The following is a 26,842-nucleotide window of genomic DNA, read 5'->3' as shown; positions in this document are numbered from 1 at the left end:
TGGATTGCGTTTTACAATCTGGTGCTTCTTCAGAACATCCCTTCCCCCATCACTCAGAGAATCTGAATTATTCAAAGGAACAGTGTTTTGTTTTACCTCTTTATAGCCAAATCTTTCGCTCTGCGCTTGGTGCCGGAGTTTGCTGGGGAAAGAAATGAAAAGAAATAAAATCAACTGCAAAGAAAAAGATAACAGGAAATATCTTCAAATTGTAGCAAGTCATTCCATTGGCTTCAATAAGTTGTGGTACATGCCCTCTCTCATCCATAGACACATACACACACATATAATACAACAACTGGGTCCTCTCCTTTGTGGGGGGTGGAGTTCCCTCTTCAATCTATTACAGGGATTCCAGAGAAGGGAATCACTCCACTCAAGCAACTCAATAAATTTGAGCTTGTACAGTTCCAATACTGCAGGGTTGGGTTTAAATTGAGGTGTTTACAGGCAAAGAATTTGTGTGTGGGGGAGAGTTAGCATTCCCCCTTCTTTGACAGTCTCCTCTCACCTACTAATGTCTTGAAAAGAATCAGCCATAGCAAATCCTTTCTCAGAGATACCAAGTTACCCAGTTCCAGGATGGAAATTTTGAGATAGTCCTAGATTTCTCACCACCCCCAATCCTAGTAAATTATAGGACTCGGGCACTGATTACAATGGGCAGGATCAGGCACTACAAATCCCACACTGCTTTGGGATGTAAGTTCAATTCCAGGCCTGTCAAAAAAATCTCCAGCCTGGAACTGGATAACTTGGTATCTCTGCTCTCCATGAAGTAAGCAGCAAAGGGCCCAATTGCTCTCACATACTGACAGGCCCTGTAGGGCCACTTCCTTTCTTCTTTATGGGTTTCCTGTCACCATGGAAACCTGTGCAAGGCACCACAACAGGCCTGTCAGCATAGGGTAGTCAGGCTAGGGTTACCAGATGTCTTGATTTCCCCAAATATGTCCTTTTTTTGAGGGCTCCGTCCGTTGTCCGGGCAGCTTTTTTATTTTTCTAATTTTGTCCGGATTTTGGCAACAGTACACACAGGGCCGCTCTGGTGAAGCGTGTGCTATGACTGTCAGCTGTGCTGGTCCTCTGCCCTGGAACAGAATTGATGTCAGAGGGGGCAGAGAACCAGCACAGCTGACAGCGCACGCCTCAGCATAGCCATCCCGTTTACATTTCCTAAGGCATTTTGGATTGGAAGCTTCCTTATGCTGATCTTGCACTCCTGAAGAGCATTCTAATTCCCCCTCCTCAAATGCTAGAAGATTTTCTGTTTCTACACTATTTCCTATGATTCTCTAAGGGGCTGATGAGTTCTTCTTCAACTTCACAGAGAGGAACTAGTATATCAGGGTAAGGTACGAATATGGTGATTCCCATCCCATATGTATGCAGGAGGATGTAAAAGCTCATATTGAAAAGGATTTTGTAGTTCGCTGGAGTGGTTGTCCCTTTTGCAGGATTGGAATATCCTGTTGGGGCTAAGCAGAGACTACTAGCTTTTTGGCCAGATCTGAGCCACTGCCTTTTTTTTTTTTTTTTTTTGCACTTCAGATTACTTGTGGGAGCAAGTTTTTGTTTTAATTCCTTCTGTGCATATTTGGTTTCTTGATCTGCCTTAATGCCTTTTCATCTCTCTGGCGGTGACACTCCAGTGCCTCTCAAAATTTAGTGCCGGAGGTAGTTGTTTAGGCCTAAGTTTAAGCCTGCAGTACTGTGTGTGATTTTCTCTTCCCCACTCCTCCTTTCATCTCCACTCAGAAGTCTGCTATTAATTTCCACAGTTGGGGGGGGAGGGTTATTGGCAAGAGGCTGAAAGAGCCTATGATGACTCTGAGAGCAGGGCTTGTTATCTAGTTTGCATTATATAACCACAAAGCAGGAACTCAAACATAATTTGTACCAGAATCCTTTCTGGGGTTACCATATGACTCTGGAAAAAGGAGGATGGATTGAGACATCTGGGTTTTACTTCCATTGAAAACAGAGAGTGTGTCAATCTATCCTTTTTCTGGAGACATATGGTTTTTCTCAATTCACTTTTCTCATGGAACCATTTAATAAGAAAAAGGGACGTGCCCCCCAGCCCAACTCCCCCGTACCTTTGAGTGAAGAGGGCAGCAACAGCAGGGGAGGGCCCATGGGTGTCTGAGCCAATCAGGATATTAGGCTCCTCCCAGTGTATCCCGGGATGCACCGGGCAAGGGGTCTTAGGCCTTGATTGGCTCAGACTTCCCCTGGAAGGGGCCTTAAGCATCTGAACCAATCTGGGCCTTAGGCCCCCTGCCCGGTGCATCCTAGGATACACTAAGAGGAGCTTAAGGTTCTGGGAGGGGCCTTAGGCATCTGAGTCAATCAGGGCCTTAGGCCCCTCCCTGGGTATTCCAGGATGCACGAGGAAGGGGAAGGCTCACCATTTTTGAGTGGCGGGCCTGCGGCTAGGAGAGACTAGGCATCCCTTCTGCCGTCATCTTCACTCAGAGGTAGGAGGGTGTTTCAGGGGAGCCAAGGGGCTGAGGCAGGAGGGAATGAGCATACCTCCTGTCAATTTTATCCTAAGAACGGGGAGTGGGGAATTGGGGGTTGGTGTGTGTGTGTGTGGGGGGGGGGGGGGGTTTCGCAGGCAGCAGGGGGATTGGGCATCCCTTCTGCTTCTCTTTATTTTTCTTCTGGGGAGTCATCAGGAGGCATAATCAGGGGGAAGGGAGGCGCTCAACTCACTTCCCCAAATCGGCTCTGTGCATTTATGAGAGCTGGTTTCTAAATGACTGATCGGATGGGATTACAGCAGACCTCTGCAAAACTCATTTGCATGGGAAGCCGTTTGAACATCGATCGCTGTTTAGAAATCGGCCAAAAAAATTGGTCCACAGTGACCCAAACGGTCTTAACCATTTTTAATATATTTAGCTCAAAGATGCTTAAAGGACAAAGCCATCACCCCCAGAGAGTTGTTTCTGCAATACCTTCTATTCCAGAGTACTCTCCCTCTCTCTCCACACATTACACAGCACTGATAATCCTCATCCTTTCCAGGATAATCCCTACTTTCTCACATTACACAGCAGTGCTGAGGAGCATATAGCATCGATGATCCTTCACCCCTTCCACTATAAGTCCCCCCTGCTCTCGCATTACACAACAGTGCTGAAGAGCATACTGCAGGAGTTTCATCAGCCGGAAGCCTGAAGTCATAATGCCATTATACAGAACCATGGTGAGACTTCATTTGGAATACTGTGTGCAATTCTGGAGGCCACACTACTAAAAAGATGTGCTGAGAGTAGAGTCTGTGCAATGGATGGCCACCAGGATGGTCTTGGGGCTCAAGGATCTATCGTACGAGGAAAGGCTGAAAAATTTGCAGCTGTACTCACTCAAGGAACATAGGAGACATGATCGAGACGTTTAAGTAAATTACCGGCCGTATCGAGATGGAAGAAGAGATTCTCTTTCTCAAAGGACCCTCAGCCACAAGAGGGCATCCGCTCAAACTCAGGGGCGGGAAATTTCATGGCGACACCAGGAAATATTTCTTCACCGAGAGAGTGGTTGATCCTTGGAACGAGCTCCCGGTGCAGGTGATCAAGGCAAACAGCGTGCAAGAATTTAAGAGCAAATGGGATGCCCATGTGGGATCCCTTAGAGGGTTAAGCCAAGGGAACCTGTCACCAGGAGTGGGATCCCTAGGATAGTAGACTTGGGGGTGGGTCAGTAGAGTGGGCAGACCTGATGGGCTATGGCCCTTATCTGCCGTCATCTTCTATGTTTCTATGAATGATCCTTAGCTTTTCCACTATAACTGCTCCTCCACCTAGCTATCTGTAAATCATATTTCTCAGGTATTAATGATTCACTGCTGGACATGTTCTAAAACTTCTTTTCTTTACCAAAACTCTGAAAGTGAAAGGAAATGCTAGAAGGCTTCAGTGAGCAATAATAATAGTAAATTTATTCTTTTATACCGCCATTACCAAGAGTTCTAGGCGGTTTACACCATAAGAAACTGAACAATCAGTGAAATACATTCACACCATAAAAACAAAATCATTATAAAAAGTTAAAAATGTAATTGCAATCTTAAAAATACCCAACTAAGTAATAAATTTGTCAAACAAAGAAGACTTAACTAATTTTCAAAAAGAACAGTAAGATATGGCTTGATGAATACATTCACCAAGCCAGGATTGTAATTTACCTGCCTGAAACGCTAAGGTCTTATATCTGACACCATTTGGCTTAGGATAGGCAAATAAGAAGAACTTCTTGTATTCCTTGATGGTCTATATCAGTGTTTTTCAACCTTTTTACACCTATGTACCGGCAGAAATAAAAGAATTATTCTGTGGACCAGCGGTTGAAGAACACTGGGCTAAGTCGTGGGTCAGACCCCGACCATCTCTACCCAATCTCCACCTCAGACCCCGCCCCCATAAAAGTACTAATTGTAACACTATTTTTCCCATTCATTTTTCACAGATGCAAAATTTAATCTTATTAACAATACATAATGGTTAAGCACAAAATTAAACTATACAAAGCACACTGACAGCAGATGTAATTTTTCAAAATTGACATAATTCAATCACTAAATTCAAAAATAAAATCATTCCCCCCTACCTTTGTTGTTTCCCTCCCTCCATGGCCTTACCTTCTGGCCTGCTTCCGCCTGGCCATTTTATGCCGTCCCCGGTATTATCTTCAGGCTGGCTCCGTCTTCCTCACTGATGCAATGCACAAAGCTGCGGGCAGCAGCTCCTTGCGCGTCCCGTGCCTCATCTGGAATCCTTCCCTCTGATGTTGCAACGTCAGAAAGAAGGCTTCTGGTTCAGGCGCAGGACGCACGTAGGAGCCACTCACTGCCTGTGGCTTTGTGCACTGAATCAGTGAGGAAGAGGGAGCTGGTTCGAAGATAACGTCGCATCGATCGCACCGTGGACCAGCGGTTGAAGAACACTGTTTTGGGCCTGATGCACGTGCTGGCCCAGTGGACCGGCAAGGAAATTTCTGTGGACCGGCACAGGTCCATGGACCAGTGGTTGAAGAACACTGGTCTATATAACTCAAAATGAGGAGACAGCGAGTGACACCTGGGGTGAATGTGTACCAGATTCATCACTGCGGCAGATGCTCCCAGGAGGGCAGATAACATCTGGGAGATGTGATTCCAATTGTTTTGATTTCGGAAGCAGTTTTGAGCTGCAGGAAATGCTAGTTTTCCATAGTCCATGTGCCCCATTGCTACTCAGCTCTGACCTTGGAGAGAAGGATATGAGATAAGCCTCCCCAGAAGAGCACAATGACTGTTTGTTCTTAGAATCCCTGCACTCATGTGTCTGTCTGTCTCTGCATCAAATTAGGGTATTATTATATGTGCTGTCTGTGACACTGTATGTTTTGGGCTTTGGTTTGTGACGTGTATTTGTAGCAGAAAAAAAGAAGGATAAACTGGCCTCGCATCAGAAAACAGTGAAGTCACAAAGCAAGGTAGTGGTCGCAAAAGTAACACAGTACAGTTTATTAAAATCAGCAGCAGGTAACATGTACAATGAGACCTTACACAGCTGTGTTTCAGCATACAAATGCCTGCATCAGGGGTTTCAACGCAGCTGATCTCCTTTATACGATTCTAAAATGCTCCAACTTATGTGCAGTTTATTATAATCAGTAGTAGAATCATTTAAAGAATTGTTTGTTGACCAGGTGTGATTCACTCACATATGTTTTAGACTACCTACTTGATCACTTGTGTTGTGACCTCTGATGCAGGCATTTGAATGCCGAAACACAGTTGTGTAGGGTCTCATTGTACATTTTACCTGCTGCTGGTTTCAATAAACTACTGTGTTAATTTTGCAACACTGCCTTGCTTTGTGACTTTATTGCTGTGTATTTGTGCCATAGATGTAATGTAGGGTGAGCACAGGGATGGTACCCTCAAAATATTGCAAGTGCTAATGCTGAATTGGTCCCCCTTCCCCCAATGCCAATGTAAATTCCTTACCCTTTGCCCATCTCCCAATGTTTAACAAGCACACTAACGGGCACACTGATTTCTACATATCAAGGACCAATAAAAACAGATGTTCTAGTGCAGGACAATGATTCCCAAACCAGCTACTGGAGGCACCCAATGAATATTCATGAGAGATATTTGCAAGCACTGCCTCCACTGCATGCAAATCTCTCTCATGAATATTCATCGTGGAGATCCTGAAAACCTGACTGGCTGGGGTGCCCACCAGGACCAGGTTTGGGAACCACTGATGCAGGAACTTTGGAAACCTATCTGTGGGTATAAAGCCTGGAGTGGTGGGTCCTTGTCTCTCTCCTGCTAAAGCACCAGAGATGCTGACTGTACATGTCAGCCCAACCCAACTGCAAAATAAGAAAAAGAAGGCGTTCTAAGAATCAGACATTTTTTTATTACATTTTATTTTTGTTTCATATACGACAATGTAAACCGCTCAGAAGGCCATGTCAATGGGTCGTATATTAGAGTTGTCCAGAAAAGCTAAAGTTGAAGAAACTTCCCCCTTTTTTACTAAGGCTTAGCGCACCTTAGTAAAAGGACCCCTTTATTAATTTAAGTTTTTCCCATTAATTTGTATGTGCTTGATCACAAAATATTTTTTGTATAACTTTTTAAGCCCCTCCTGGATCACTCAAAGCCAATGAATATAAGCACCACCAAAATCTGTTTTTTTTTCCCCCGTAAACAGGTGATAATGCTATTAGTATTAGTAATATTAGTAGTTCTGACATTAGACATAGGTAAAATAATTTCTGGGTTATGTCATACAAAAATCAAACAGAAATTCCTAGAATATCTAAGGGCTCCTTTTACAAAGGTGCGCTAAGCATTTTAGTGCACGCTAAACGCTAACGCGAGCATGTTATTCTATGGATGCGTTAGCAGTTAGTGCGTGCGCTAAAACGCATAGCGCACCTTAGTAAAACAGGCAGTAAATGTTTGATTTTCACATGGCTGATTGGGCTTCTCTGGCAAGTATGACATCGGCAGCTGATCTGCTGTTTAAGAAGTGCCCCCACCTTTACTTGTTTGTGGGGGAAAATAATCCATTGTGATGAAATAACTGCTGCAGCTGACAGATTGAAACGCTCTTCCGGAGTCCGTCATAGAGGAAAACACTCTCCAGGGATTCAAGTCAAAGTTAAGACAAGTTCCTGCTAAATAAGGGTGTACGCTGGTAGGGCTAGTCTCAGTTGGAGCGCTGGTCTTTGACCGGAGGGCCGCCGCGTGAGCGGACTGCTGGGCATGATGGACCACTGGCCTGACCCAGCAGCGGCATTTCTTATGTTCTTATCAGACAATCGGACCACTCTCGTTGTCTCAGCAGTTAAGTCTGGCATTTCTTTGAAGTGGCGAATGAACATGTGGCTAAAGGCGAGCTCGTTAATATTGGGTATTTGGATTTTCCAAAAGACATTTGACAAAGTACCTCGCTAAACTACTTCTGAGGAAATTAGAAAGTCATGAGATGGGAGGTCATGTCCTATTATGGACTAAGAACTAGTTGAAAGACAGAAAACAGAGAGTTGGTTTACATGGTCAATATTCTAAATGGAGAAGGGTAAATAGTGGGGTTCTATCACAAATACCCCTCTGTATTTTATGTAATGCTTTAAAATAAAGACCAGTGATAAGTGTTCTTCCATCTGGACTTATCTCCAACAATCTTCAAATATTTGAATGTTTGAATAACCAGCCCTGCCAGAGCTAAGTTTTTCTTATTCCTTTTGGATTATAGACTCAATAGAACGCTAGGTAGGAGGGGGAGAAGGGCCGATAAGGTTGTTTCCATTTCTAGTGCAGCTGTTTAGTTAACTAGCCAACCTCATCAGTGATGTCACAATGCCTTGATTGTCCTATATTTGGCTCACTTTTACTACATTTTGATTTCTAGAGTGGTGCAGTGGTTAAAGCTACAGCCCCAGCACCCTGAGGTTGTGGGTTCAAACCCACACTGCTCCTTGTGACCTGGGAAAACCACCTAATCCCCCATTGCCCCAGGTACATTAGATAGATTGTGAGCCCACTGGGACAGAGAAAAATGCCCGAGTACCTGAATAAATTCATGTAAACTGTTCTGAGCTCCCTGGGGAGAACAATGTAGAAAACTGAATAAATAAATACCATTTACATTTTTCAGCAAACATGCTTTAATCACTGACAGTGTCAAACAGGACATTGCTTCAAAGTTGTTGAACACACCAGTGCTCAAACAGTTTCATTGGGGCAAGCCGCTTTTCAAGCAGGTATACTTGGACCTGAATCACATTTCCTGTTTCATGGGCTTGGTATTACTAATGAATGGTTGGCAAAGCCAGTGGACAGGTGGTCTGAAGATCCAAACTTCCATACTGCTGAACGGTTTGTCAACACACAGTTGAGCTTAGGTTTTAAACTGGTAACTGACTTTGCCAGTGGCATCACCACAGTCCCGGTGCAAGGAGTTGAACAGCATCGCAGGCTATATCATGACTATCTCAAGAAGACATTGAATGCTTGAGTGTTTGGAAAGCCATTGGTAGATGACGACACAAAAGTGTACATGTTTAGCTATTAGGAACGTAGGTTAAATTTCTATCATTTACTACAATAAAGTGCAGATATTGAAGGTTCATTTAATAAAATACCGCTAAATGTTTTGCATAAAATGTCTTTTTATCAATGCATCGTTGCCGAGTGTGAAAAACATAAGTTAGCTATAATACCAAGAAATTTGCTTCATCAAGCAAAAATTCTAGCAAATTTTAAAGAAAAACAGAGCTTTATATAATCAGTGGTTTTGAGCGACCCCAGGATGGGCTTAAAAGTTTTTTTTTAAATTATTTTCTGATCAAGCACAATCAAATTCATGGGGAAAACTTCAATTTACACAGTTTTTCCAACTTTAGGTTTTTCTGGATAACCCTATCAAGTAAAAAATAAACCAGGTCAGAGACATTGCACAGAATGCCCTCTTCACTCCCCCTTTTTTTACAAGTGCCAATGGCTTGAATGGACCGTGTCCCTAGGAAGTGTGCGTTCTTCTCTATGTATCGGACTACTGTTTGTTTGTTTATGCAATTGTATGTCTGTCTACATGTCCATGTGCCCCCTATGTCTGTGTTTCTCTCCTGCACAAGAGTATCTGTCTACTAACCTTACGTCCATGTATCTATCTTTCTATATGCTTGCTCTGTATGGTTATTTTAGTGTAATGTGACCCTGCCTTATCCTAGCGCAATAAACAAGGAGATGGTAGGAAGAGAATGCCCTGCTGACAGATGTGAGGAACAAAAACCACTTGTTCAGAGTAACATCTGGAGGAAACTACAGACTTCATTGCTTACCTCAGATTTAGCAATCTATAAATACCTCCAGCAAGACCAAAAGCAGGAACTAAGTTTCTGATAGGAAGGAGGGATACTGGTGAATAGATATCAAAATTCTCCTGCTGACTTCAGTGTCAATGTGACCTGTCCGCTCATTCATGAGAAATAAAGAGCCCTGCAGTGCTCACCTACCTGATGAAGTAACAGCAGAAAATCAGACTTAGAACAAACACGAATATCCCCGTTCCGAATATGACCATGTAGATATTTAGTGGAAGGTCCTGGAAGGTGATTGGAGGCATTGTACACGATTTATTGGTATAAATAAGCCCCAAACCGCAGAAGCATCCTGCAACAAGAAAATACATCCCATGCTGTAAACATAAAACCAGAAGGCACTGTGGTCCATATCTCATTCACTTACCGTATTTCCCCATATAGAGGCCACAGTGTATGGGGTGCGGCCTAGTTAAATGCAGCAATTTTAAATCATCCCCCCACTCCTGGTAACTTTTTCAATCATCTCCCTCCCTTGTACCTTTTTCGGAGCCCCTTCGCTGGAAGGCGGATGGCGCACGGCTCGAATCTCCAGCGGTGCAGGGCTGGCAGCCGCAATCGCTTTGGCATCCGGCCTGCACCCGCACCGCTTGCTGAGTGGCTGACGTCAGTTCTCAGGAGCCCTGCGAGAGCTGACATCGGCCATTCAGCAAGCGGTGTGGGAGCAGGCTGGATGCCGAAGTGATTGCGGCTGCCTGCCCTGCACTGCTGGAGACCCTAGCTGCGCGCTGTCAAGCGAGGGGACTCCAACAAAGGGGATGATTGAAAAAGGTAGGGGAGGTACCGGAAGATAAGCCGCGGCTAATACCATGGGGCAGCTTATCTTCAGGTTTTTAAACATAGGTCACCCTTTTCTGCGGCCTATACATGGGGGCGGCCTATGCAGAGGGGCGGCCTATATGCGGGGAAATACAGTGGATGGATGAATGGATCAGTCATTGCCAGATAGCAAACAGCTAAAGAAAAGTCTCCTATATTTTTCCTCAAGGTTCTTTGGGTTTCCAGCTGCCAGAACTGACCTACTACTACTATTTATTGTTTTTATAGCGCTGCCAGACGTACACATCACTGTACATTAAAATATTCACGAGACAGTTCTGCTTAGTAAAGCTTACAATCTAATCAAACAGACAGTGACGTAGCGAAAGTAGGAAGTGTCCGGGGCAGTGGCGCCCCCCCAAGCCCTCCTCTCCGCCCCTCCCATGTCAACCCCCTGCTCTTTCCGCACCCACACTCGTGCCTTCCCTTTCCACTTCTGTACCTTTTTAAATCTTTACCAGCACGGGCAGCCTCTCTGGCCTGCTGCTCGCGCTGGTACTGGCTTTCTCTCCGATGCCACTTCCTGGCTCCACGACACAGCAAGCAGCAGGCTAGTGTAGTTGCTCATGCTGGTGATTTTAAAGAGGTATAGAGGTACGGGTAAGGGAGGGCAGAGAGGTGCTGGTGCCCCCAGCAAGATGGCACCCAGGGCAGTCCGCCCCACCCCTTTACTACGCCACTGTAAACAAACAGGACAAGTAAAGGATTAGGGAGTTTCTCTACTGGGTTATGGTGCTACCCCAGGGATTCCTTGTTGTGTGTAACCCTCTTTACTCCTGCCCAAACCAGAGAGGGCAGTGGCAGACCTCAATCAGGTATCCTCCTGAACAGATACACATCTTCCTTCCAGAGGTTCATGGAGCCTTCTCTGCTTCCCCCGACAGCTCTCTATGTGGTAATCCAGGGGAAGGCACCCAACCCTTTGCAGATGGGTCAATAATTTACAACTAAACGCCTCCAAAACGGAACTCAACAGCTCTCTATGTGGTAATCCAGGGGAAGGCACCTAACCCTTTGCAGAAGGGTCAGTAATTTACAACTAAATGCCTCCAAAACGGAACTCAACAGCTCTCTATGTGGTAATCCAGGGGAAGGAACCCAAACCCTTTGCAGAGGGGTCAATAATTTACAACTAAACGCCTCCAAAACGGAACTCAACAGCTCTCTATGTGGTAATCCAGGGGAAGGCACCCAACCCTTTGCAGAGTGATCAACAATTTACAACTAAACGCCTCCTCAAAACAGAACTCCTTTGGATCCGCAAAGAACACTGAAACTGCACCTGTCCCTCACTATGCTGGAACTCGACTACCATAACTGTAAAAGACCAAGCATGCAGCCTAGGAAAACTCCTTGACTCCAATCTATTGCTTTCCAACCATATCTCTCAGGTCATAACTTCATAATTTTACTACCCGAGACAACTCCAAAAAAATAAGGAACTACTTTTCTGAGCCTGACTTCACCCAACTACTCTATGTCTTAGTCCTCTATTGCATGGATTACTGCAACATGCTATTCAACGGTCTCACGGCAGAGAGCATAAAACGTCTCCAGTGTGTACAAAACACAGCAATCAGACTTCTAAAAAACCTTTGTGCCCATGACCCTGTCTCCAGCTCACTGTCTGCTCGTAGCCAAAGGTATCTTCAAAGGCCTGATGTTAATGTTCAAATCCTCGCATGACATGGTGCCAGGCTATGTGACAACCAAGCTTCCACCATACATGCTGAACAGGTCCCTCCACTCCCAGGAGGGAATACGCCTCAAAACGCCCCTGGTCATGCCCTTCGACTACAGACCACCATACGACGTGCCTACTCCCACTTCATACCGAGCTACTGGAATCAACTGCCCCCACAGATCAGATCCCTTGAAGGACTCCTCAACTTTAGGAAAACAATAAAAAACATATCTATTTACCTAACTTCCACAACCGATTGATTACACTTCCCTCTCCGTATTCGCGAATTCCGAATCTACAGATTTGCTTATTCGCGGTTTTAAACCCAAAAAAACATTTTCATTTTTCAGGCTATTTTAAGCCTTGTAAGTCCCCCCTTAAGCCTTACCTGGTGGTCTAGCGGGTTTTCGGGGCAGGCGCGATCTTCCCACGCTCCTGCCCCGTGCAGATCGCTCACAGGAAATGGCTGCCTTGAGCTTCCATAGTCTCTCGAGCCATTTCCTGTGAGCGATCTGCATGGGGCAGGAGCGTGGGAAGATCGCTCCTGCCCTGAAAACTAGCTAGACCACCAGGTAAGACTTAAGGGGGGACTTTCAGGGCTTAAAATAGCCTGGGGAAGCGGGGGTTAGGGGCAGAACCGGCCCAAATATTATTCACGGTTTTTTAATATTCGCGGGCCGGCTCTGCCCCTAACCCCCGCGAATACGGAGGGGGAAGTGTACAAAGAAATTGATATTGGTACTAGACCATTGGTATGCATCACATTAGGATTAAAAACTTGTATTGAAAAACCTTGCACTGTAACTATGGGGAGGGAAGTTTCATAGCGACTCCAGAAAGTACTTCTTCACCGAAAGAGTGGTGGATCATTGGAACAGACTCCCACTGCAGATGATTGAGGCCAGCAGCGTGACAGATTTTAAGAGAAAATGGGATACTCACATGGGATCTTTGGGGGAGTGAATTCAGGGGGGCGGTTACTTGGAATGGGCAGACTTGGTGGGCTATAGCCCTTTTCTGCCGCCATTTTTTATGTTTCTATTGTAACCTGTAACCCGTTCTGAGCTCTTTGGGATAGAAAACAAATTAAATAAATAAATATATAAAATAAACAAAATACACATGTTCTCCACTTTGTATGGGCTGTTTTCTATCACAGCTTCTGTAGCTGCTCTTTAAATGGTATTTCCTTCCCATGCCAGACTGCACTCGACTAAAAAAAGACTTTTAAATGTTCCTTCAGCCCACTTCCTCACAGCCCATCAGGTCACAAGAAGAGCTGAAGTGCTCCCCACCCCCAACTCCCATCCCAAAGGAGGCCAATAAGAAACAGATGAATCCAAAGGAAGTATGGAATCTTACAAGAAAGCGTTTCACAACTGACCAAATGCAGGCTTTGTTTGCCACTCATACAGATGGCGTTGGACTTTTCATTTTGAAAGTTTCTGGAGATCAGCTTTTTCAAATGGAAGCAATGGAGGAGGGACGGACCGTGAGTGCCGCTCCCATGGGCCTTGGGGAGCAAGCATGATTTGGCGAGTCCACAGATCATGCATGGGGAAATAGGAACTCAGCCTTGATGAGGTCTTTACCGAAAAAAACTGGAGCGTTACTGTGTTGATGTTGACATGTTTGAAAATTGAGGATGGCTTGGTAAACAAAGGCCCTCTTTTACTAAGGTGCGCTAATCGATTTAGCACATGTTAAACTAACGCGTGCATGTTAGTCTATGGACGTGTTAGCGTTTAGTGCGCGCTAATCGGTTAGCGCACCTTAGTAAAAGTGTTTTGGTAATTGTTACACACAATTTATTTATTTTATTTACTAGGATTTATTTACTGCCTTTATGAATGAATTCACTCAAGGTGGTGTACAGCAATAAGTCAAAAATAAGCAACAGTCAATAAAAATAAGCAAGTAACAATATAAAACATGGCATAACATATATTACAATATAACCTTCAATCCTTAACCCTACTCTGCCCTCCAACCCAGCCAGCTGATTAACCATTCCCCTTAATTGTAACCATGACATCCTGTTTGTCTGTCTTGGCTGTTTAGATTGTAAGCTCTTTTGAGCAGGGACTGTTTTCTTCTTCAATTCCCTGGGCCCAATACAATGGAAAATGCTATCTCTGGATGATGTTAACCTCAGATCTCTTACAGATGGAATTTGCAGATCAGAATGTTCTGCAGACTGAAGCAATCTAGGTGGAGCACATGGCAGGATACTCTGGAGGAAATGTTTGGGGTTGACTCAAATATAAAGGGCTTAATATTCAAGTGCAATGCCTTGCCAGGCTCTGTACCCTATTCCCCCTCCCTGTTCTGCAAGGCTCTGCATCCAGCCCCCTCACTCCCTCCTTTCCCTGCCAGTCTCTGCACTCAGCCTCCCTCCCTCCTTGCCAGGTTCTGTACCCTGTCCCCGCCTCCCTTCTGATGCCTTCACCAGGCCTGCCGTAAGTTCTGGTGGGCTAGGACAAAAGGGATCCCTAAAGCCTCCTTTCCCAGCCAATTCTAAGAATTTTTACCTCCCTCCCACCTCCTCCGCGTACTTTTAGAATCCCTGGTGGTCCAGCGGTGAACCGCAGCAGGAGCGACCTTCCTTCTCTCCTTCCCATGCAGAGCCACTAGCCGATTGGCTGCCACGAGTTCACGGCACTAGCCCTGTGTAATTTGGCTCTAATGCTGGCGTTATGTTCTGAGTATTTATTCATTTATTATGTCATTCAATTTTCTATACCATTCTCCCAGGTAAGGGAGGAAAAGTTAAGTGAGCTTTATTGGGTCTGAATGGCTTCAATACTTATCATTAAGAGCCTTGAAGATTGATTGATGGACTATTTAAAAGCTTTATAGTACCTGTAGCTTTTCCCAGCCCATGATTTTGTCATTAGTAGCACTCTGCACTTTGTATTACTTGTTACTGTAGATTTTAAAATGTAGATTAAATAAATTTTGCTAGTTTTTAGGATATGAATTGAATTAAAGAAATTAATACATTAAACATTTAATTAATTTTATGTTTTGGCATTCTTGGTATAGCAGGAAAAAACCCTTGACAAGTTTAAAGGGAAATTAAAAGATTACCTTCAGGGATGCATTCGAATAATTATCATCCCAGGCTTAGTTTGACACCAACACAACGCAAGCAAGGCACCATCAATGCAATTCCCCTATGTCTTATCCCTGCTTCATTCTCTTTCCTATATTGATTCTAGTTCCTTCCATTACTTTCCTCTCGTCCGAAGTAAGTCAGTGTTTCCCCTAATAAATTGTTTGTCTCTCCCTATTTTTATTGTACATTGCTTTGAAATAACGAAAAGTGATTTTATCAAATTTTAAAGAAACTTTGAAACTTCATTTATTAAGTCATTCGGTTTTCTATACCATTCTCCCAGGGGAGATCAGAACGGTTTTACATGAATTTATTCAGGTACTCACATTGGCCCCTAAGTGTGAAATGGGACACGCCAGATTACAGAATTAGGTGGCCAATGCACAAATATATACGAGTCCCACTTTCACCCAGTAACTTTTCAGACGAGGAACAGCCAGACAAATGCAAACAATGCTTCTGTTCACCATTCATGCACTCATATTTTTCCCAGGCTCCTTTTTCATTCTTTGTTCTCAGAAGGTGTTTTGCCTCAGAGGAGAATGTAATGAGATAAAGAAAAATTAAGACCGCTCCAATTTGGGGTCTTTATAGAGGCAACACAGCCCATCTCAGTCCTACACTCTGCTGATCTACCCCACCCCCCACACTTCATAAAAAAGTCAATAAATTTGCAGCAAAATTTGGATGCTCTCAGTGCTGCTTGTTCCACTGTGGGCTTCTTGTACTCTAATTGCAGATCGTAGATGCTGAGATCCAAAAAGCCAACAGGGTTGATTATTCTCCTCTGGAGGAAACCTGTAATTTTCCCTCCTTAATCTCACAGCCTGGGGGTACTTTCCTGTGGTGCTGAATGCAGAGGTGGGCTGCTCCACTTTCAATTTAATCCACGTGAGGCTGGGAACACTTTATCGGTGACAACTTGCAGGAAGAACAGTTCCTTAATCACTGGGCCTCTAATAATCACCCTTGGTATCTGGCAGTAAAGTCACGTGCTACGAAGCCCACACCGAAGGCTGGTGTTGGGCGCCTTGCTCAGATGAGTCAGAAGTCCTGTTGGAGACTCAGACCGGTTACAGGGACTCAACAAAAACGTTGAATGCCACCACTGTGAGGATTTTCACAAGGCAAAAATGTGATTCATTTTCAGTTGTGTGCGCTTTTTTCCAGTTCATTTTACACTTTTAAATTAAACATTTTTAACATAGTAAATGCCAGTAATAAATACCTGCACAATCCATCCAGCCTGCCCAACAAGGTGGCCAGAGTTGAATCCGACACTCTGCATACGTTCCATTTCTTCATGATTTAACACTGGTATACTTAATCTAATCTAACCTTAGATTTATATACCGAGTCATCCCTAAAAAAATAAGGCTCAACTTGGTTTACAACAATTTATCTAAAAGGGATAACATTATAGTCCTTAAAAATTATTGTTTTAAAAACGTTGAAACAACATGGTTTTCAAGATTTTTCGGCAGACCTGAAGCGAAATACAAGATCTTATTGGAGAAGGTAGATCATTCCACAATGCAGTTAATGAAAATGAAAAAGAATGAGCCGTTTTACTGACTGATATGATACCTTTAACAGAGGGAAAGGAGAGTTTGCATGTAGGAATGGTTCTACAACCCGAAAATATTGAAAAATTTAAGGACAAAGGAATCAAAGAGTCTGCCTCCCAACTACTGGAGTTACCACCGACTTAACACACATTAAGAGGGGGGATTCATCAAGCAGCGTTAGAACTTTAAGTCGCGGTAAATGGCCCTTAACGTGACTTAAACAGCTCTAAAGCTGCAAAATATATAAATGCAAATGCATGTTTTGCATCTCATTACTATTGAATCACCTAACATGACTTTTGCAGCGATAGGCCACAAATCACATTAAGATCCATAAATGACTAAAATAATCCCAGCTTTTTGCTGGGGTTATTTTACCATCCGGGAACATCAGGCCGCGCAAAGTCGTGACCCGATGCTCCCAGGTTACACGGATGAATCCCTTCCCCAGCCAGGAGCGATGCCCAATTTTGACTGGCTATTTTGACTGCGGTGCTGGAGTGGCCAAGAACTGGGCATCGCTCCTGGCTGACTCCACCGGCCCTTCCCTGGACCATCATGGAATTGTGAGGTTGCCACTAAAGGGGGGATAGGGGGCCCTTTTGTGGGGGGGTTTGAGGTGCTCCTACTTGGGGGGTTGCGGCAGTCAGTACTAGGGGTGTTGGAGCCGGTTGGGGGAGGGGGAGAAAATTCATCCCTACAGCTCGGCAGCCCAGACACGGCCCGGCATTGAATTTCCAGGTTTTAACACCAGCGGTAATTCAGCAAATTATTGATCACTACCACCTGAATATTGAGCCTTATATTTTTATAGTGTCTCTGCAGGCAAAAATATGCATTCCAGAGACGAGTGAGCTAACTCTCAATGGACCCAAAATTCAACCCCCAAAATGACACAAAATATGACCACTAGATTTTGAGAATCTTCTTTCTTTCTTGTAAATGTCCACTGTTTGAATAGTGGGCTGTAATACAGCCTGGTTTGTCATAAGACCATAATAGCCATTCTGGGTCAGACAAATGGTCCATCTAGCTCAGTACCTTTCTTCCAATAGTGGCCAATTTAGGTCACAAATACTTGGCAGAGATTCAAATAACAGCAACATTCCATGCAGTGGCGTTGCGAGGAAGAGAGGCGCCTGGGGGGCGGTGGTGCCCCTCCCCCACCCTCTTCTCCGCCCCACCTCCACATGCTCCTTCCCCGCCCCCTTCTGCTGCATGTGTGCCACTTTCCTTTTCCCTTACCTCTGTATTAAGGTTTCAAGGTTTTATTTAAATTTGATTTAATCGCTTATCTAATTTCTAAGCGAGTTTACAATATATAATAGTAAAAAAAAGAGCATGAACATAATAAAAATGGCATTAATACTTACAAAAAGAAAACAATTACAAAGAAACATCAACTAATAATTGTCATATTAAAAAGAGATAAATGAGACAGACAGATGGGAGACAAGAGGAAATAGGGTTAGAAATACAATTTGCATAGGAATGAAAGACAAATAAGAAAAAAAAAACCCCAAAAGGAAAGGAAAGGGCTTGTTGCTGCTTAATTCCTTAAGGGAGTTAAAAAGGATACTGTAAAATTTAAATCAAATGTTAAAAGCTTCTTTAAATAAATGACTCTTGAGTAGGCTTTTGAAACGTTCTGGCGCAAGCAGCAACCCCCAAGCTGCTGTTGCGCCATTGTTGGCTCTTCCTCTGACATCACTTCCTAGGTGCGAGTCCCGGAAGTGATGTCAGAGGAAGAGCTGACGCTGGTGTGACAGCAGGTTGGGGGTTGCTGCTCGCACCAACAATGTTACAGAGGTATGGGGGAAGGGAAGGGAAATGGTGCGTGACAATGGGTGAGCAGGGTGGCAGAAAGGAGGACAGGTACCTGCGTCCTCACCAAGACGGCGGATCCCCCCTCCCCTTTACTATGCCACTGATTCCATGCTACCGATCCCGGGGCAAGCAGTGGCTTCCCCCATGCCTGTCTCAATAGCAGACTATGGAGTTTTCCTCTGGAACTTCTTCAAACCTTTTTAAGCCCAGCTATGTTAACTGCTGTTACTACATCCTCTGGCAATGAGTTCCAGAGCTTAACTATTCTTTGAGTGGAAAAAAAAATTTTCCTTCAATTGGTTTTAAAAGTATTTCTATGTAACTTTATTGAGTGCCTCCTAGAGTAAAAAAATTGATTCGTTTGTACCCCTTCTACACTACTCAGGCTTTTGTAGGCCTCAATCATATCCCTATCTACTCTCTTTTTCAAGCTGAAGAACCCAAACCTCTTTAGCCTTTCCTCATACGATAGGATCTCCATTGCCTTAATCATTTTGGTTCCTACATCTTTTTTGACATATGGCAACCAGAATTGAATGCAATACTTAAGGTGAGGTCACACCATGGAGCGATAGAGGCATTATAATATTTTTGGTCTTATTTACCAGCCCTTTCCTAATAATTCCTAGCAATATATACTGGCTGTGTATATATTCGATAAAATTTCAACCTTGTAGGCCTTGGAGAATTTGTGTAGAGTGATTATTAAGAAGGGGAGGGAGCAAATGGCCGCCTGGATTACCTTCTGTAACCTCCAGCGATAACGTAGAAAAATTCTGACCAGCACACCCAAGCTGCCTGCCATCCCTGACTACACTTGGGAAGAATCAGTGGGAAAGGACCCACAATGTTACCACAGGGTGGCTCTCCTTCCCCTAGTAAGGCCTCCAACCCTGGGAATAATTATATGAACCAGGTGTAAAAGCCATCTGCATTCAATGCAAACACAGATGGTAACTATCTGAATGTAACTCACTTTAAACTTCTGAGAAAGGCATGGACTAAATCCAAATGTAAAAGGACATAGTCAGATTGTAGGATGTGCAGCAGTTCCCCCTCTCCCTCCCACCGAGAAACCAATGCAGTAAAGGATGCAAGGCTTTGTGCAGAGCTAGTGCAGGGTAACCATGGCTTTAGCTCAAGTTCTGTAGGTGTACAGATACAAGGAAAAGAAAAAAAAAAGGGTTTTGAACAGAAGCTAACCCTGTCAAGGCCTTGTGTTGCCACTAGTGCAAAGCTCATTAAAATCAATAGTAATGAGGTTAATACCTAGTCAATACATATGTAGAGAAGTGTGAACACTTAAAGGCTGAGCACAAAGCTGGGAAATTTACTGCCAAGTTTGAGGAGGTGTAGAAGGGTCGGCATGTTCTTTTGCAGAAGCATCTGTTTTAGGCCCCAATGCTCCCATTAAAGCAGTCTTACTGGCACAGAAAGCTCTCCTCCCGATGCACATAAGGGTTCTTCACGGTTGCTAATGATCGTCATAGCAGCCACCGAGCACCTTATGCAAATGCATTACAAGGAGCTCATATGTGTTCTAATGAGCTTTCCTTGTGATGAACGAATGAGAATGATCCCCAATTTCCGAGGAATCGGAGCTGAAATTTTCCAGCAGATCTGGAGCTGCCAGTGTCTGCTGTGCATGTGTTGTGTGAGGCACATAACACATGTACAGCAGCAGTGCTTATTTTAACAAAAATAAAAAGTCCTTTGCAGCTCAGCCTGCAACCCCTGCTCTCCCTGCTGGCAGTTTTGGGGCTTCCCCTACTGTTCAGCTGTTTGGGGATTCCCCTGCTAGTGAGCAGGGGCTTCCGGCTCAGCTGCAAAGGACCCCCCTCAAGTCTTCCAAAAGTGACCCTCTCCGAGTTCTCCCTCCCATGAATTCCATCCCCCCCCAGAGCCCTCTACAGATAGCCCCTTCCCCTCCCCCAAATAACCTGGTGGTCTAGGTCAAGTCAGCCCCCCCCAAGCTCAAGGACCCTCCCCTCCACTTTTCCGGAGAGTCTAAGACACCCCCACCACCATCTTACCTTTGTGTTGAAGATTGACAGGAGGAATGCTCAATCTCTCCTGCCTCAAGGCCTGCCTCTTCAAAATTGCAGCCCTGCCCCTGCCTGGTGCATCCTGGGATGCACTGGGAGGGGTCTAAATACCATATAAGGAGGAAGGGATGACAGAGGGCTATCTTTAAAAGGCTGGGGGGTCACTCTTGGCATGCAGCACGTGCTCTCCCTGCCAACTCATCTGATTGTGGCAGAGGAAGCCACAATCAGCTGATAACAGCAGAGCTGGCAGGAGAAGCCCCAAACAGCTGAGCAGCAGGGGAACCCTGTTTCGGGAAGTCCTGCTGGCTCAGTTGATCAGGGATTCCCATTGCGATGAGCTGGCAGGGAGAGCAGCAACGGCAGAAGAATTTTGACATGATGGATGGGGAGAGAGAAGCTGGGTCTTCTGAGCAGGCACCTGGCGCTACCGGGACTGCTCTGCACGAATAGCATACATATAATTTGCATGATATTGTGCTGAGCATCCCCCAGTTAAGAAAAATCCACCATGGTATTTTTTACTGTGGTGCCAGAGACCACGGGAACTTGTGAGACCACTACGGGAACTCGCAGCAGCCATTTTTGATTTTGGTTTTCATGGGGCAGGGCAATAAAACAATCACAGCTCTTATGGAAATTATCAATTATATAATAAAAGTGAATGTAAAGTGCTCAGACCATATAACCATTAATTTAGTGATGACACCAAACTGCGGTTTAGATAGGGACCATCATTGCATCTTTACAGTTCCTGGCCCACCACTAGACCCTTTAGGGTAAGGTGTGGAAGGGTCTGGGAGGTGGAAGGGGAGAGGGTGTGACTTAAGGTTTGGAGGGCCCTTAATGTTATTTGTGAGTACATAGTATTCACGAGGGGACTGTGCCCCTAACTCGCACAAATATAGAGTGGGGGTGTGTACAATTAGGGGGTAAGGGCACAAATCTGCATACACACTGGAATGTTGTTCTGCATATAAATAGTGGCAATGCAAATATTTTACACAAAGAATAGCTTTCCAGACGGGGACAGATATGGGCTATGTGTTTTTCTGTTCAGACATGCACACAGCGCTAACTGCCTTTAAAACCAAGTGTGCATGCATCCAGTGTGCCCTCCCACTCCTATTTACATATAATTTGTTTACTGCATGAATGAAGAAAAATTTGGCATTAGGCCTGGGTTAGGAAGCCGTGCACACAGTTCTAAGACAAGCTTACTGCATCAGGCCCCCAACTCAAAAATGACCCTACCCTGTGCTGCCTGGCTTTAGACTAGATGCTGGGCAGGAAGTTTCCCCATTTGCTTCAGATTAGGTTATAAGAGGGGCATTTCTCTCAGTCAGCTGATGTCCTGCAGTTCCTGCACTAGCAGAGTGACCAGTTGGAAAGAGGTTGTTCACTGCAAAATGATTTGGAATTTTCAAGGAAGAGAGAGACATAGAAGGCCGTTTTCGATGTGACATCTAAATCCGAGCTTAGATGTTTTTGGAGGTGTGTCCAAAAATCAGGTAGAGAAATGGCCTTTTGCAAAACAGCAAAATGTATTTTTTTCTTCAAAAATGACAATTTCTAGATATGTTCAAAAAAGATCATTTCTAGATATGTTTACCATAGATATGGGCATCTATTTTTAAACCATTTTTGGAGAAAAAAAAACCCGTCCAAAAGAAAAACACACAAAACAAGTCATTTTTAGTAGACTGGCCACACAGACATCCCGACAGAGCACTGCACTACAGTGAACTTCATATAAAAAGGATCAGGTACATATTTTACCATAACCCCCTGATAGAAACATGATGGTAGATAAAGGTCAAATGGCCCATCCAGTCTGCCCATCCGCAGCATCCACTATCTCCTCCTCTCCCTAAGAGATATCATGGGCCTTGTCCTATACTTTCCTGAATTCAGTCACAGTATTTGCTTCCACCAGCTCTAAGGGCAGACTATTCCATGCATCTGCCACCCTTTCTGTAAAAAAGTATTTTCTTAGATTACTCCTGAGCCTATCACCTCTTAACTTCATCCTGTGCCCTCTCATTCCAGAGCTTCCTTTCAAATGAAAGAGACTCGCCTCATGTGCATTTACACCACTCAGGTATTTATAATTCTTTATTTATAACATTTTTTTATTACATCAAGTATGTAAACTTGAAAAAGATCAATAATTCTATAAAACAGAAGTAAAATATAGTTTTAAATTTCCACAGATTTTATTTTTTCCTGTTGATTTTGTCTAAAAATTGTGGACTAAATAATGGCTGAATTGCATCACTTAGGTATTTAAATATCTCAATCAATCTCCCCTCTCCTGCCTTTCCTCTAAAGTATACATATTGAGATCTTTAAGTCTGTCCCCATACGCCTTATGACAAAGACCACCGACTATTTTAGTAGCCTTCCTCTGGACTGACTCCATCCTGTTTATATCTTTTTGAAGGTGTGGCCTCCAGAATTGCACACAATATTCTAAATGAGGTCTCAACAGAGTCTTATACGGGGGCATCAATACCTCATTTTTCCTACTGGCCATACCTCTCCTAGCAGTTACAGTTACTTTATTTGATATACTGTAATTATTAACACAAAAAGTTAAATCAAAGCAGTTTATAGCAAGAAAAGCAAGAGTGGCGTTTCAAAAATCAATAAACACAAACAAGGGTAAACCACAAAAACAGATAAACCCAAATGGGAAAAAAGGGAAAAGTGGAGATTAACAATATATTATAAGTAAAAAAAATAAAAAAAAGGAAGGAAAGCATCCTTCTAGCTTTCACTGTCGCCTTTTCAACCTGTTTGGCCTCCTTAATATCATCACATACTATCACACCAAGTCCCACTCCTCTTTTTGTGCACATAAGTTCTTCACCTCCTTAACCGGATTGTTCCCTTGGGTTTTTTGCAGTCCAAATGCATGACTTTGCATTTCTTAGCATTAAATCTCAGCTGCCAAGTTTCAGACCTTTCTTCAAGCTTCACCACGTCCTTCCTCATGTTATTCACACCATCAGGGGTCTGTCTAGTGCAGATTTTGGTATCATCCGCAAAAAGACAAATCTTACCTTACAGCCCTTCAGCAATATCGTTTACAAAAATGTTAAAAAGAACAGGCCCGAGATCCAAACCTTAAGGCACACCACTGGTAACATCCCTTTCCTCAGAGCCATCTCCACTGACCACTATCCTCTATCACCTTCCACTCAAGCAGTTCCTGACCCAGTCCATCACTTTGGGGCCCATACTGTGGGCACTCAGTTTATTAGACACACCTGTGTGGAACACTGTCAAAGGCTTTGCTAAAATCTAAATACACTACATCTAGTGTTTTCCCTCTATCCAATTCTCTGGTCACCCAGTCAAAGAAATTGATCAGATTTGTTTGACAAGACCCACCTCTAGTGAATCCATGTTACCTTGGGTCCTGTAATTCACTAAAACATTACTATTCTCTGTTTTATAAGCGTTTTCATTAATTTACTTACCACAAAAGTCAGACTTACCGGCCTATAGTTCCCCACTTCTTCCTTACTTCCACTTTTGTGAAGAGGGACCACAGCCACCCTTCTCTAGTTCTCCGGTACCAGTCCCTAGAGAAGCACTGAAAAGGTCTGCCAGTGGAGTCCCCAGAACTTCCCTAAGGCCCAGATTTTGAAACCCACGCTGTTCCTTGTGACCCTGGGCAAGTCACTTAATCCCCCCATTGCCTCAGGTACATTAGATAGATTGTGAGCCTGCTGGGACAGACAAGGAAGACTGCCTGAGTTCCTGAATAAATTCATGTAAACTGTTCTGAGCTCCTCTGGGAGAAAGGTATAGAAAACTGAATCCTCTATACTAAAACCTAAGTGCGCATGCGCGCTTAGGATTTCGTGTTCCCTGCCACCGTGCTGTGTGCCTCCATACCGAATTCGATTTGCGGCGTGTGGGCTAGCTCGCGACGGCTTGCGGCGCATGGAGAGATTTGAGCGGCAGTGGCGGTTTGACTCCTGCGCTGCTGCTGCCTCTTCTCACCCCCAGACCAGAAAACGCAGCAGCCGCTGGGCATTTACTAGGCCGGCCCACTTCGATATGCGAGGTGGGCCAGCCTAGCAAAAGCCCCGAGGCTGTCCGGGCTAACGGACGTTGAACAGGGGGAGCAGGGAAAGGAGAAGGGGTACTACTGGACAGGCAGGTCAGGTAAGGGGTGCTGCTGGACAGGGGTGGGGGAGGTAAAACGATGGGAGAAGGCCTACTGATGGACAGGGAGAGCAGGGAAGAGGTACTGCTGGACAAGGGGGAGGTAAAACGATGGGAGAAGGGCTGCTGCTGGACAGGGAGTGCAGGGAAGAGGTGCTGCTGGACAGGGGGGAGGTAAAACAATGGGAAAAAGGCTGCTGCTGGACAGGGGGAGCAGGGAAGGGGTGCTGCTAGACAGACGAGGAAAGAGAGAGACAGAAAGACAGACAGACAGCGGCCAAGGAGAGAGAGAGAGACAGAAAGAAAGACAGACAGACAGAATGTTGATTGTATGTAAGATTTTATATGGGATGGTCCTGTCTTATCTGAACCATTTTTTAAACTCTATATAACAAAAAGACAGTTGCGCTCCTCGAATGACATTAGGTTGGTGATACCAGCCATGAAAGATCTTCAGCTATGGGATACCCAGTTTGTGATATGAAACTCCTTGCCATTGGATAGACACCATTTAAGGACATAAGAACTGCCCTACTGGGACAGACCGATGGTCCATTAAGCCCAGCATCATGTTTCCAACAGTGGCCAACCTGGGTCCCAAGTACCTGGCAGAAACCCAAATAGTAGCAACATTCTAGAGCTGAGATTGTGATGTCATAAAGTCTCATTCCACCAATGCCTAAGAGCCAAACTCATCAGTGATGTCACAATGGCTTGATTGTCCTATACTTGGCTCACATAAGAGTTGACATACTGGGACAAACTGAAGGTCCATCAAGTCCAGTATCCCGTTTCCAACAGTGGCCAACCTAGGTCCAAAGTAACTAGCTAGATCCCAAGTAGTAAAATAGATTTTATGCCGATTATCTTAGGAACAAGCAGAGGATTTACCTACTTACTACTATTATTTATCATTTCTATAGTGCTGAAAGGTGTACTCAGTACTGTACATGTTAATAGACGGTCCCTGCTCAGAATCAAATTAGGATAGTCAGACAGAACAAATGGGACAGATAAGGGCTGAGAAGTTTCTTGCAAAGAGAATGAAAGGTACAGTAGTGGAGCAAGGGAGGTTGGCGCCTTGTGTGGTGGCTCCCCCACTCTTCCCCGCCGCTTGAGTGCCCTCCATCCCGCGTACCTCTTGAAATCTCTCACCTGCCACTCGCGCTGGCCTCAGTTCCCTCCTAAAGTCATGTCCTGGTCCCGTGACCAGTGATGTCAGAAGGCAGCTGAGGCCAGCACGAAAGCAAGTGAAGATGCTCGTACCGGCAAACATCATGAGGTACATGAGGGGCAGAAAGGTGCTGGCACCTACTGCAAAGATGGCACCAGTGGCGGTCCACCCCCCCCCCCCCCCTCTTACTACGCCACTGGATAGGTATATGGTGAGTGGGAATTAGGAGTTGAAAGCAGCCTTGAGAAAGTGGTCTTTTAGCTTGTATTTAAATGTTGCTAGGGATGGAGCTTGATGTATTGACTCAGGCAGTCTGTTCCAGGCATACAGTGCAGCAAGATAAAAGGGACAGAGTTTGGGGTTGGCAGTGGAGGAGACACATCTGCCCTTTCTCTCTCTCTCCCCCTCACATCTGCTCTCTCTCTCTCTCTCTCTCTTTCCAGTGTTTGCCCTTGGTAAGCCATTGCCCCGCCCCATGATCCGGCATCTCTGTCTCCTTCCCTTCCATCTCTTACCAACATGTGACTCCAAAGTCCTCCATTGTGGCCCTCATACAGTTGGCCAAAATGCACTTCAAATCCCGTAAATGCATTAATGTCAATCGTGCCCATTTGATATATTAACTGCAAACAATCTCTTAAATGTGTTCCTCAGGTGTGCCATTTATGGAACTTGCTACTACAGACAGCCTAAAATAAAGTGAGTTTTTAAAATATATTCTTAAAGTGTTCTAGAATCAATATTAGTATTAATGTTTAATACCCAGGGCAGGATTAACCAATAGGTCAAGTAGGCAAGTGCCTAGGGCCCAAAATGGTCAGGGGGGCCCGATGAAGGAAGGCATCAACATTGTTTTTTCCAAACAGCGATGGGCCCCTCCAGCATCAATCGGCAATGCCTCCCCCCCCCGATCGGCAACATGGGCCCACCCCAGATCGGCAATGCAGCCCCCCCCACCCCCCTATCGGCAGAAAGTAAGACAAGCAAGCAATGCGGGTAAGAAAGGCAACGGGAACTGTAATTGTGCAAGCG

The 26,842-nt window shown here is 44.6% G+C and overlaps 1 protein-coding gene across 1 annotated transcript in view; it reads right to left on the bottom strand.

The window, feature by feature from the left end:
• The window catches only part of RNF122 (ring finger protein 122), a 47,353-nt gene that overhangs the window by 15,192 nt on the left and 5,319 nt on the right, over positions 1-26,842 (bottom strand). The window contains exons 2-3 of the mRNA XM_033947579.1: positions 9,532-9,688; positions 97-142 (exon numbers count right to left, since the gene is read on the bottom strand). Coding sequence (XP_033803470.1) covers positions 97-142; positions 9,532-9,688 — 203 coding nt within the window. The remainder of the gene's footprint in view (positions 1-96; positions 143-9,531; positions 9,689-26,842) is intronic.

This window comes from Geotrypetes seraphini, chromosome 6 (genome assembly GCF_902459505.1).
Source record: "Geotrypetes seraphini chromosome 6, aGeoSer1.1, whole genome shotgun sequence".
Taxonomy (NCBI): domain Eukaryota; kingdom Metazoa; phylum Chordata; class Amphibia; order Gymnophiona; family Dermophiidae; genus Geotrypetes; species Geotrypetes seraphini.
Note: the sequence above shows the minus strand (reverse complement) of the source record. Positions and strands in the feature narration are given on the sequence as shown.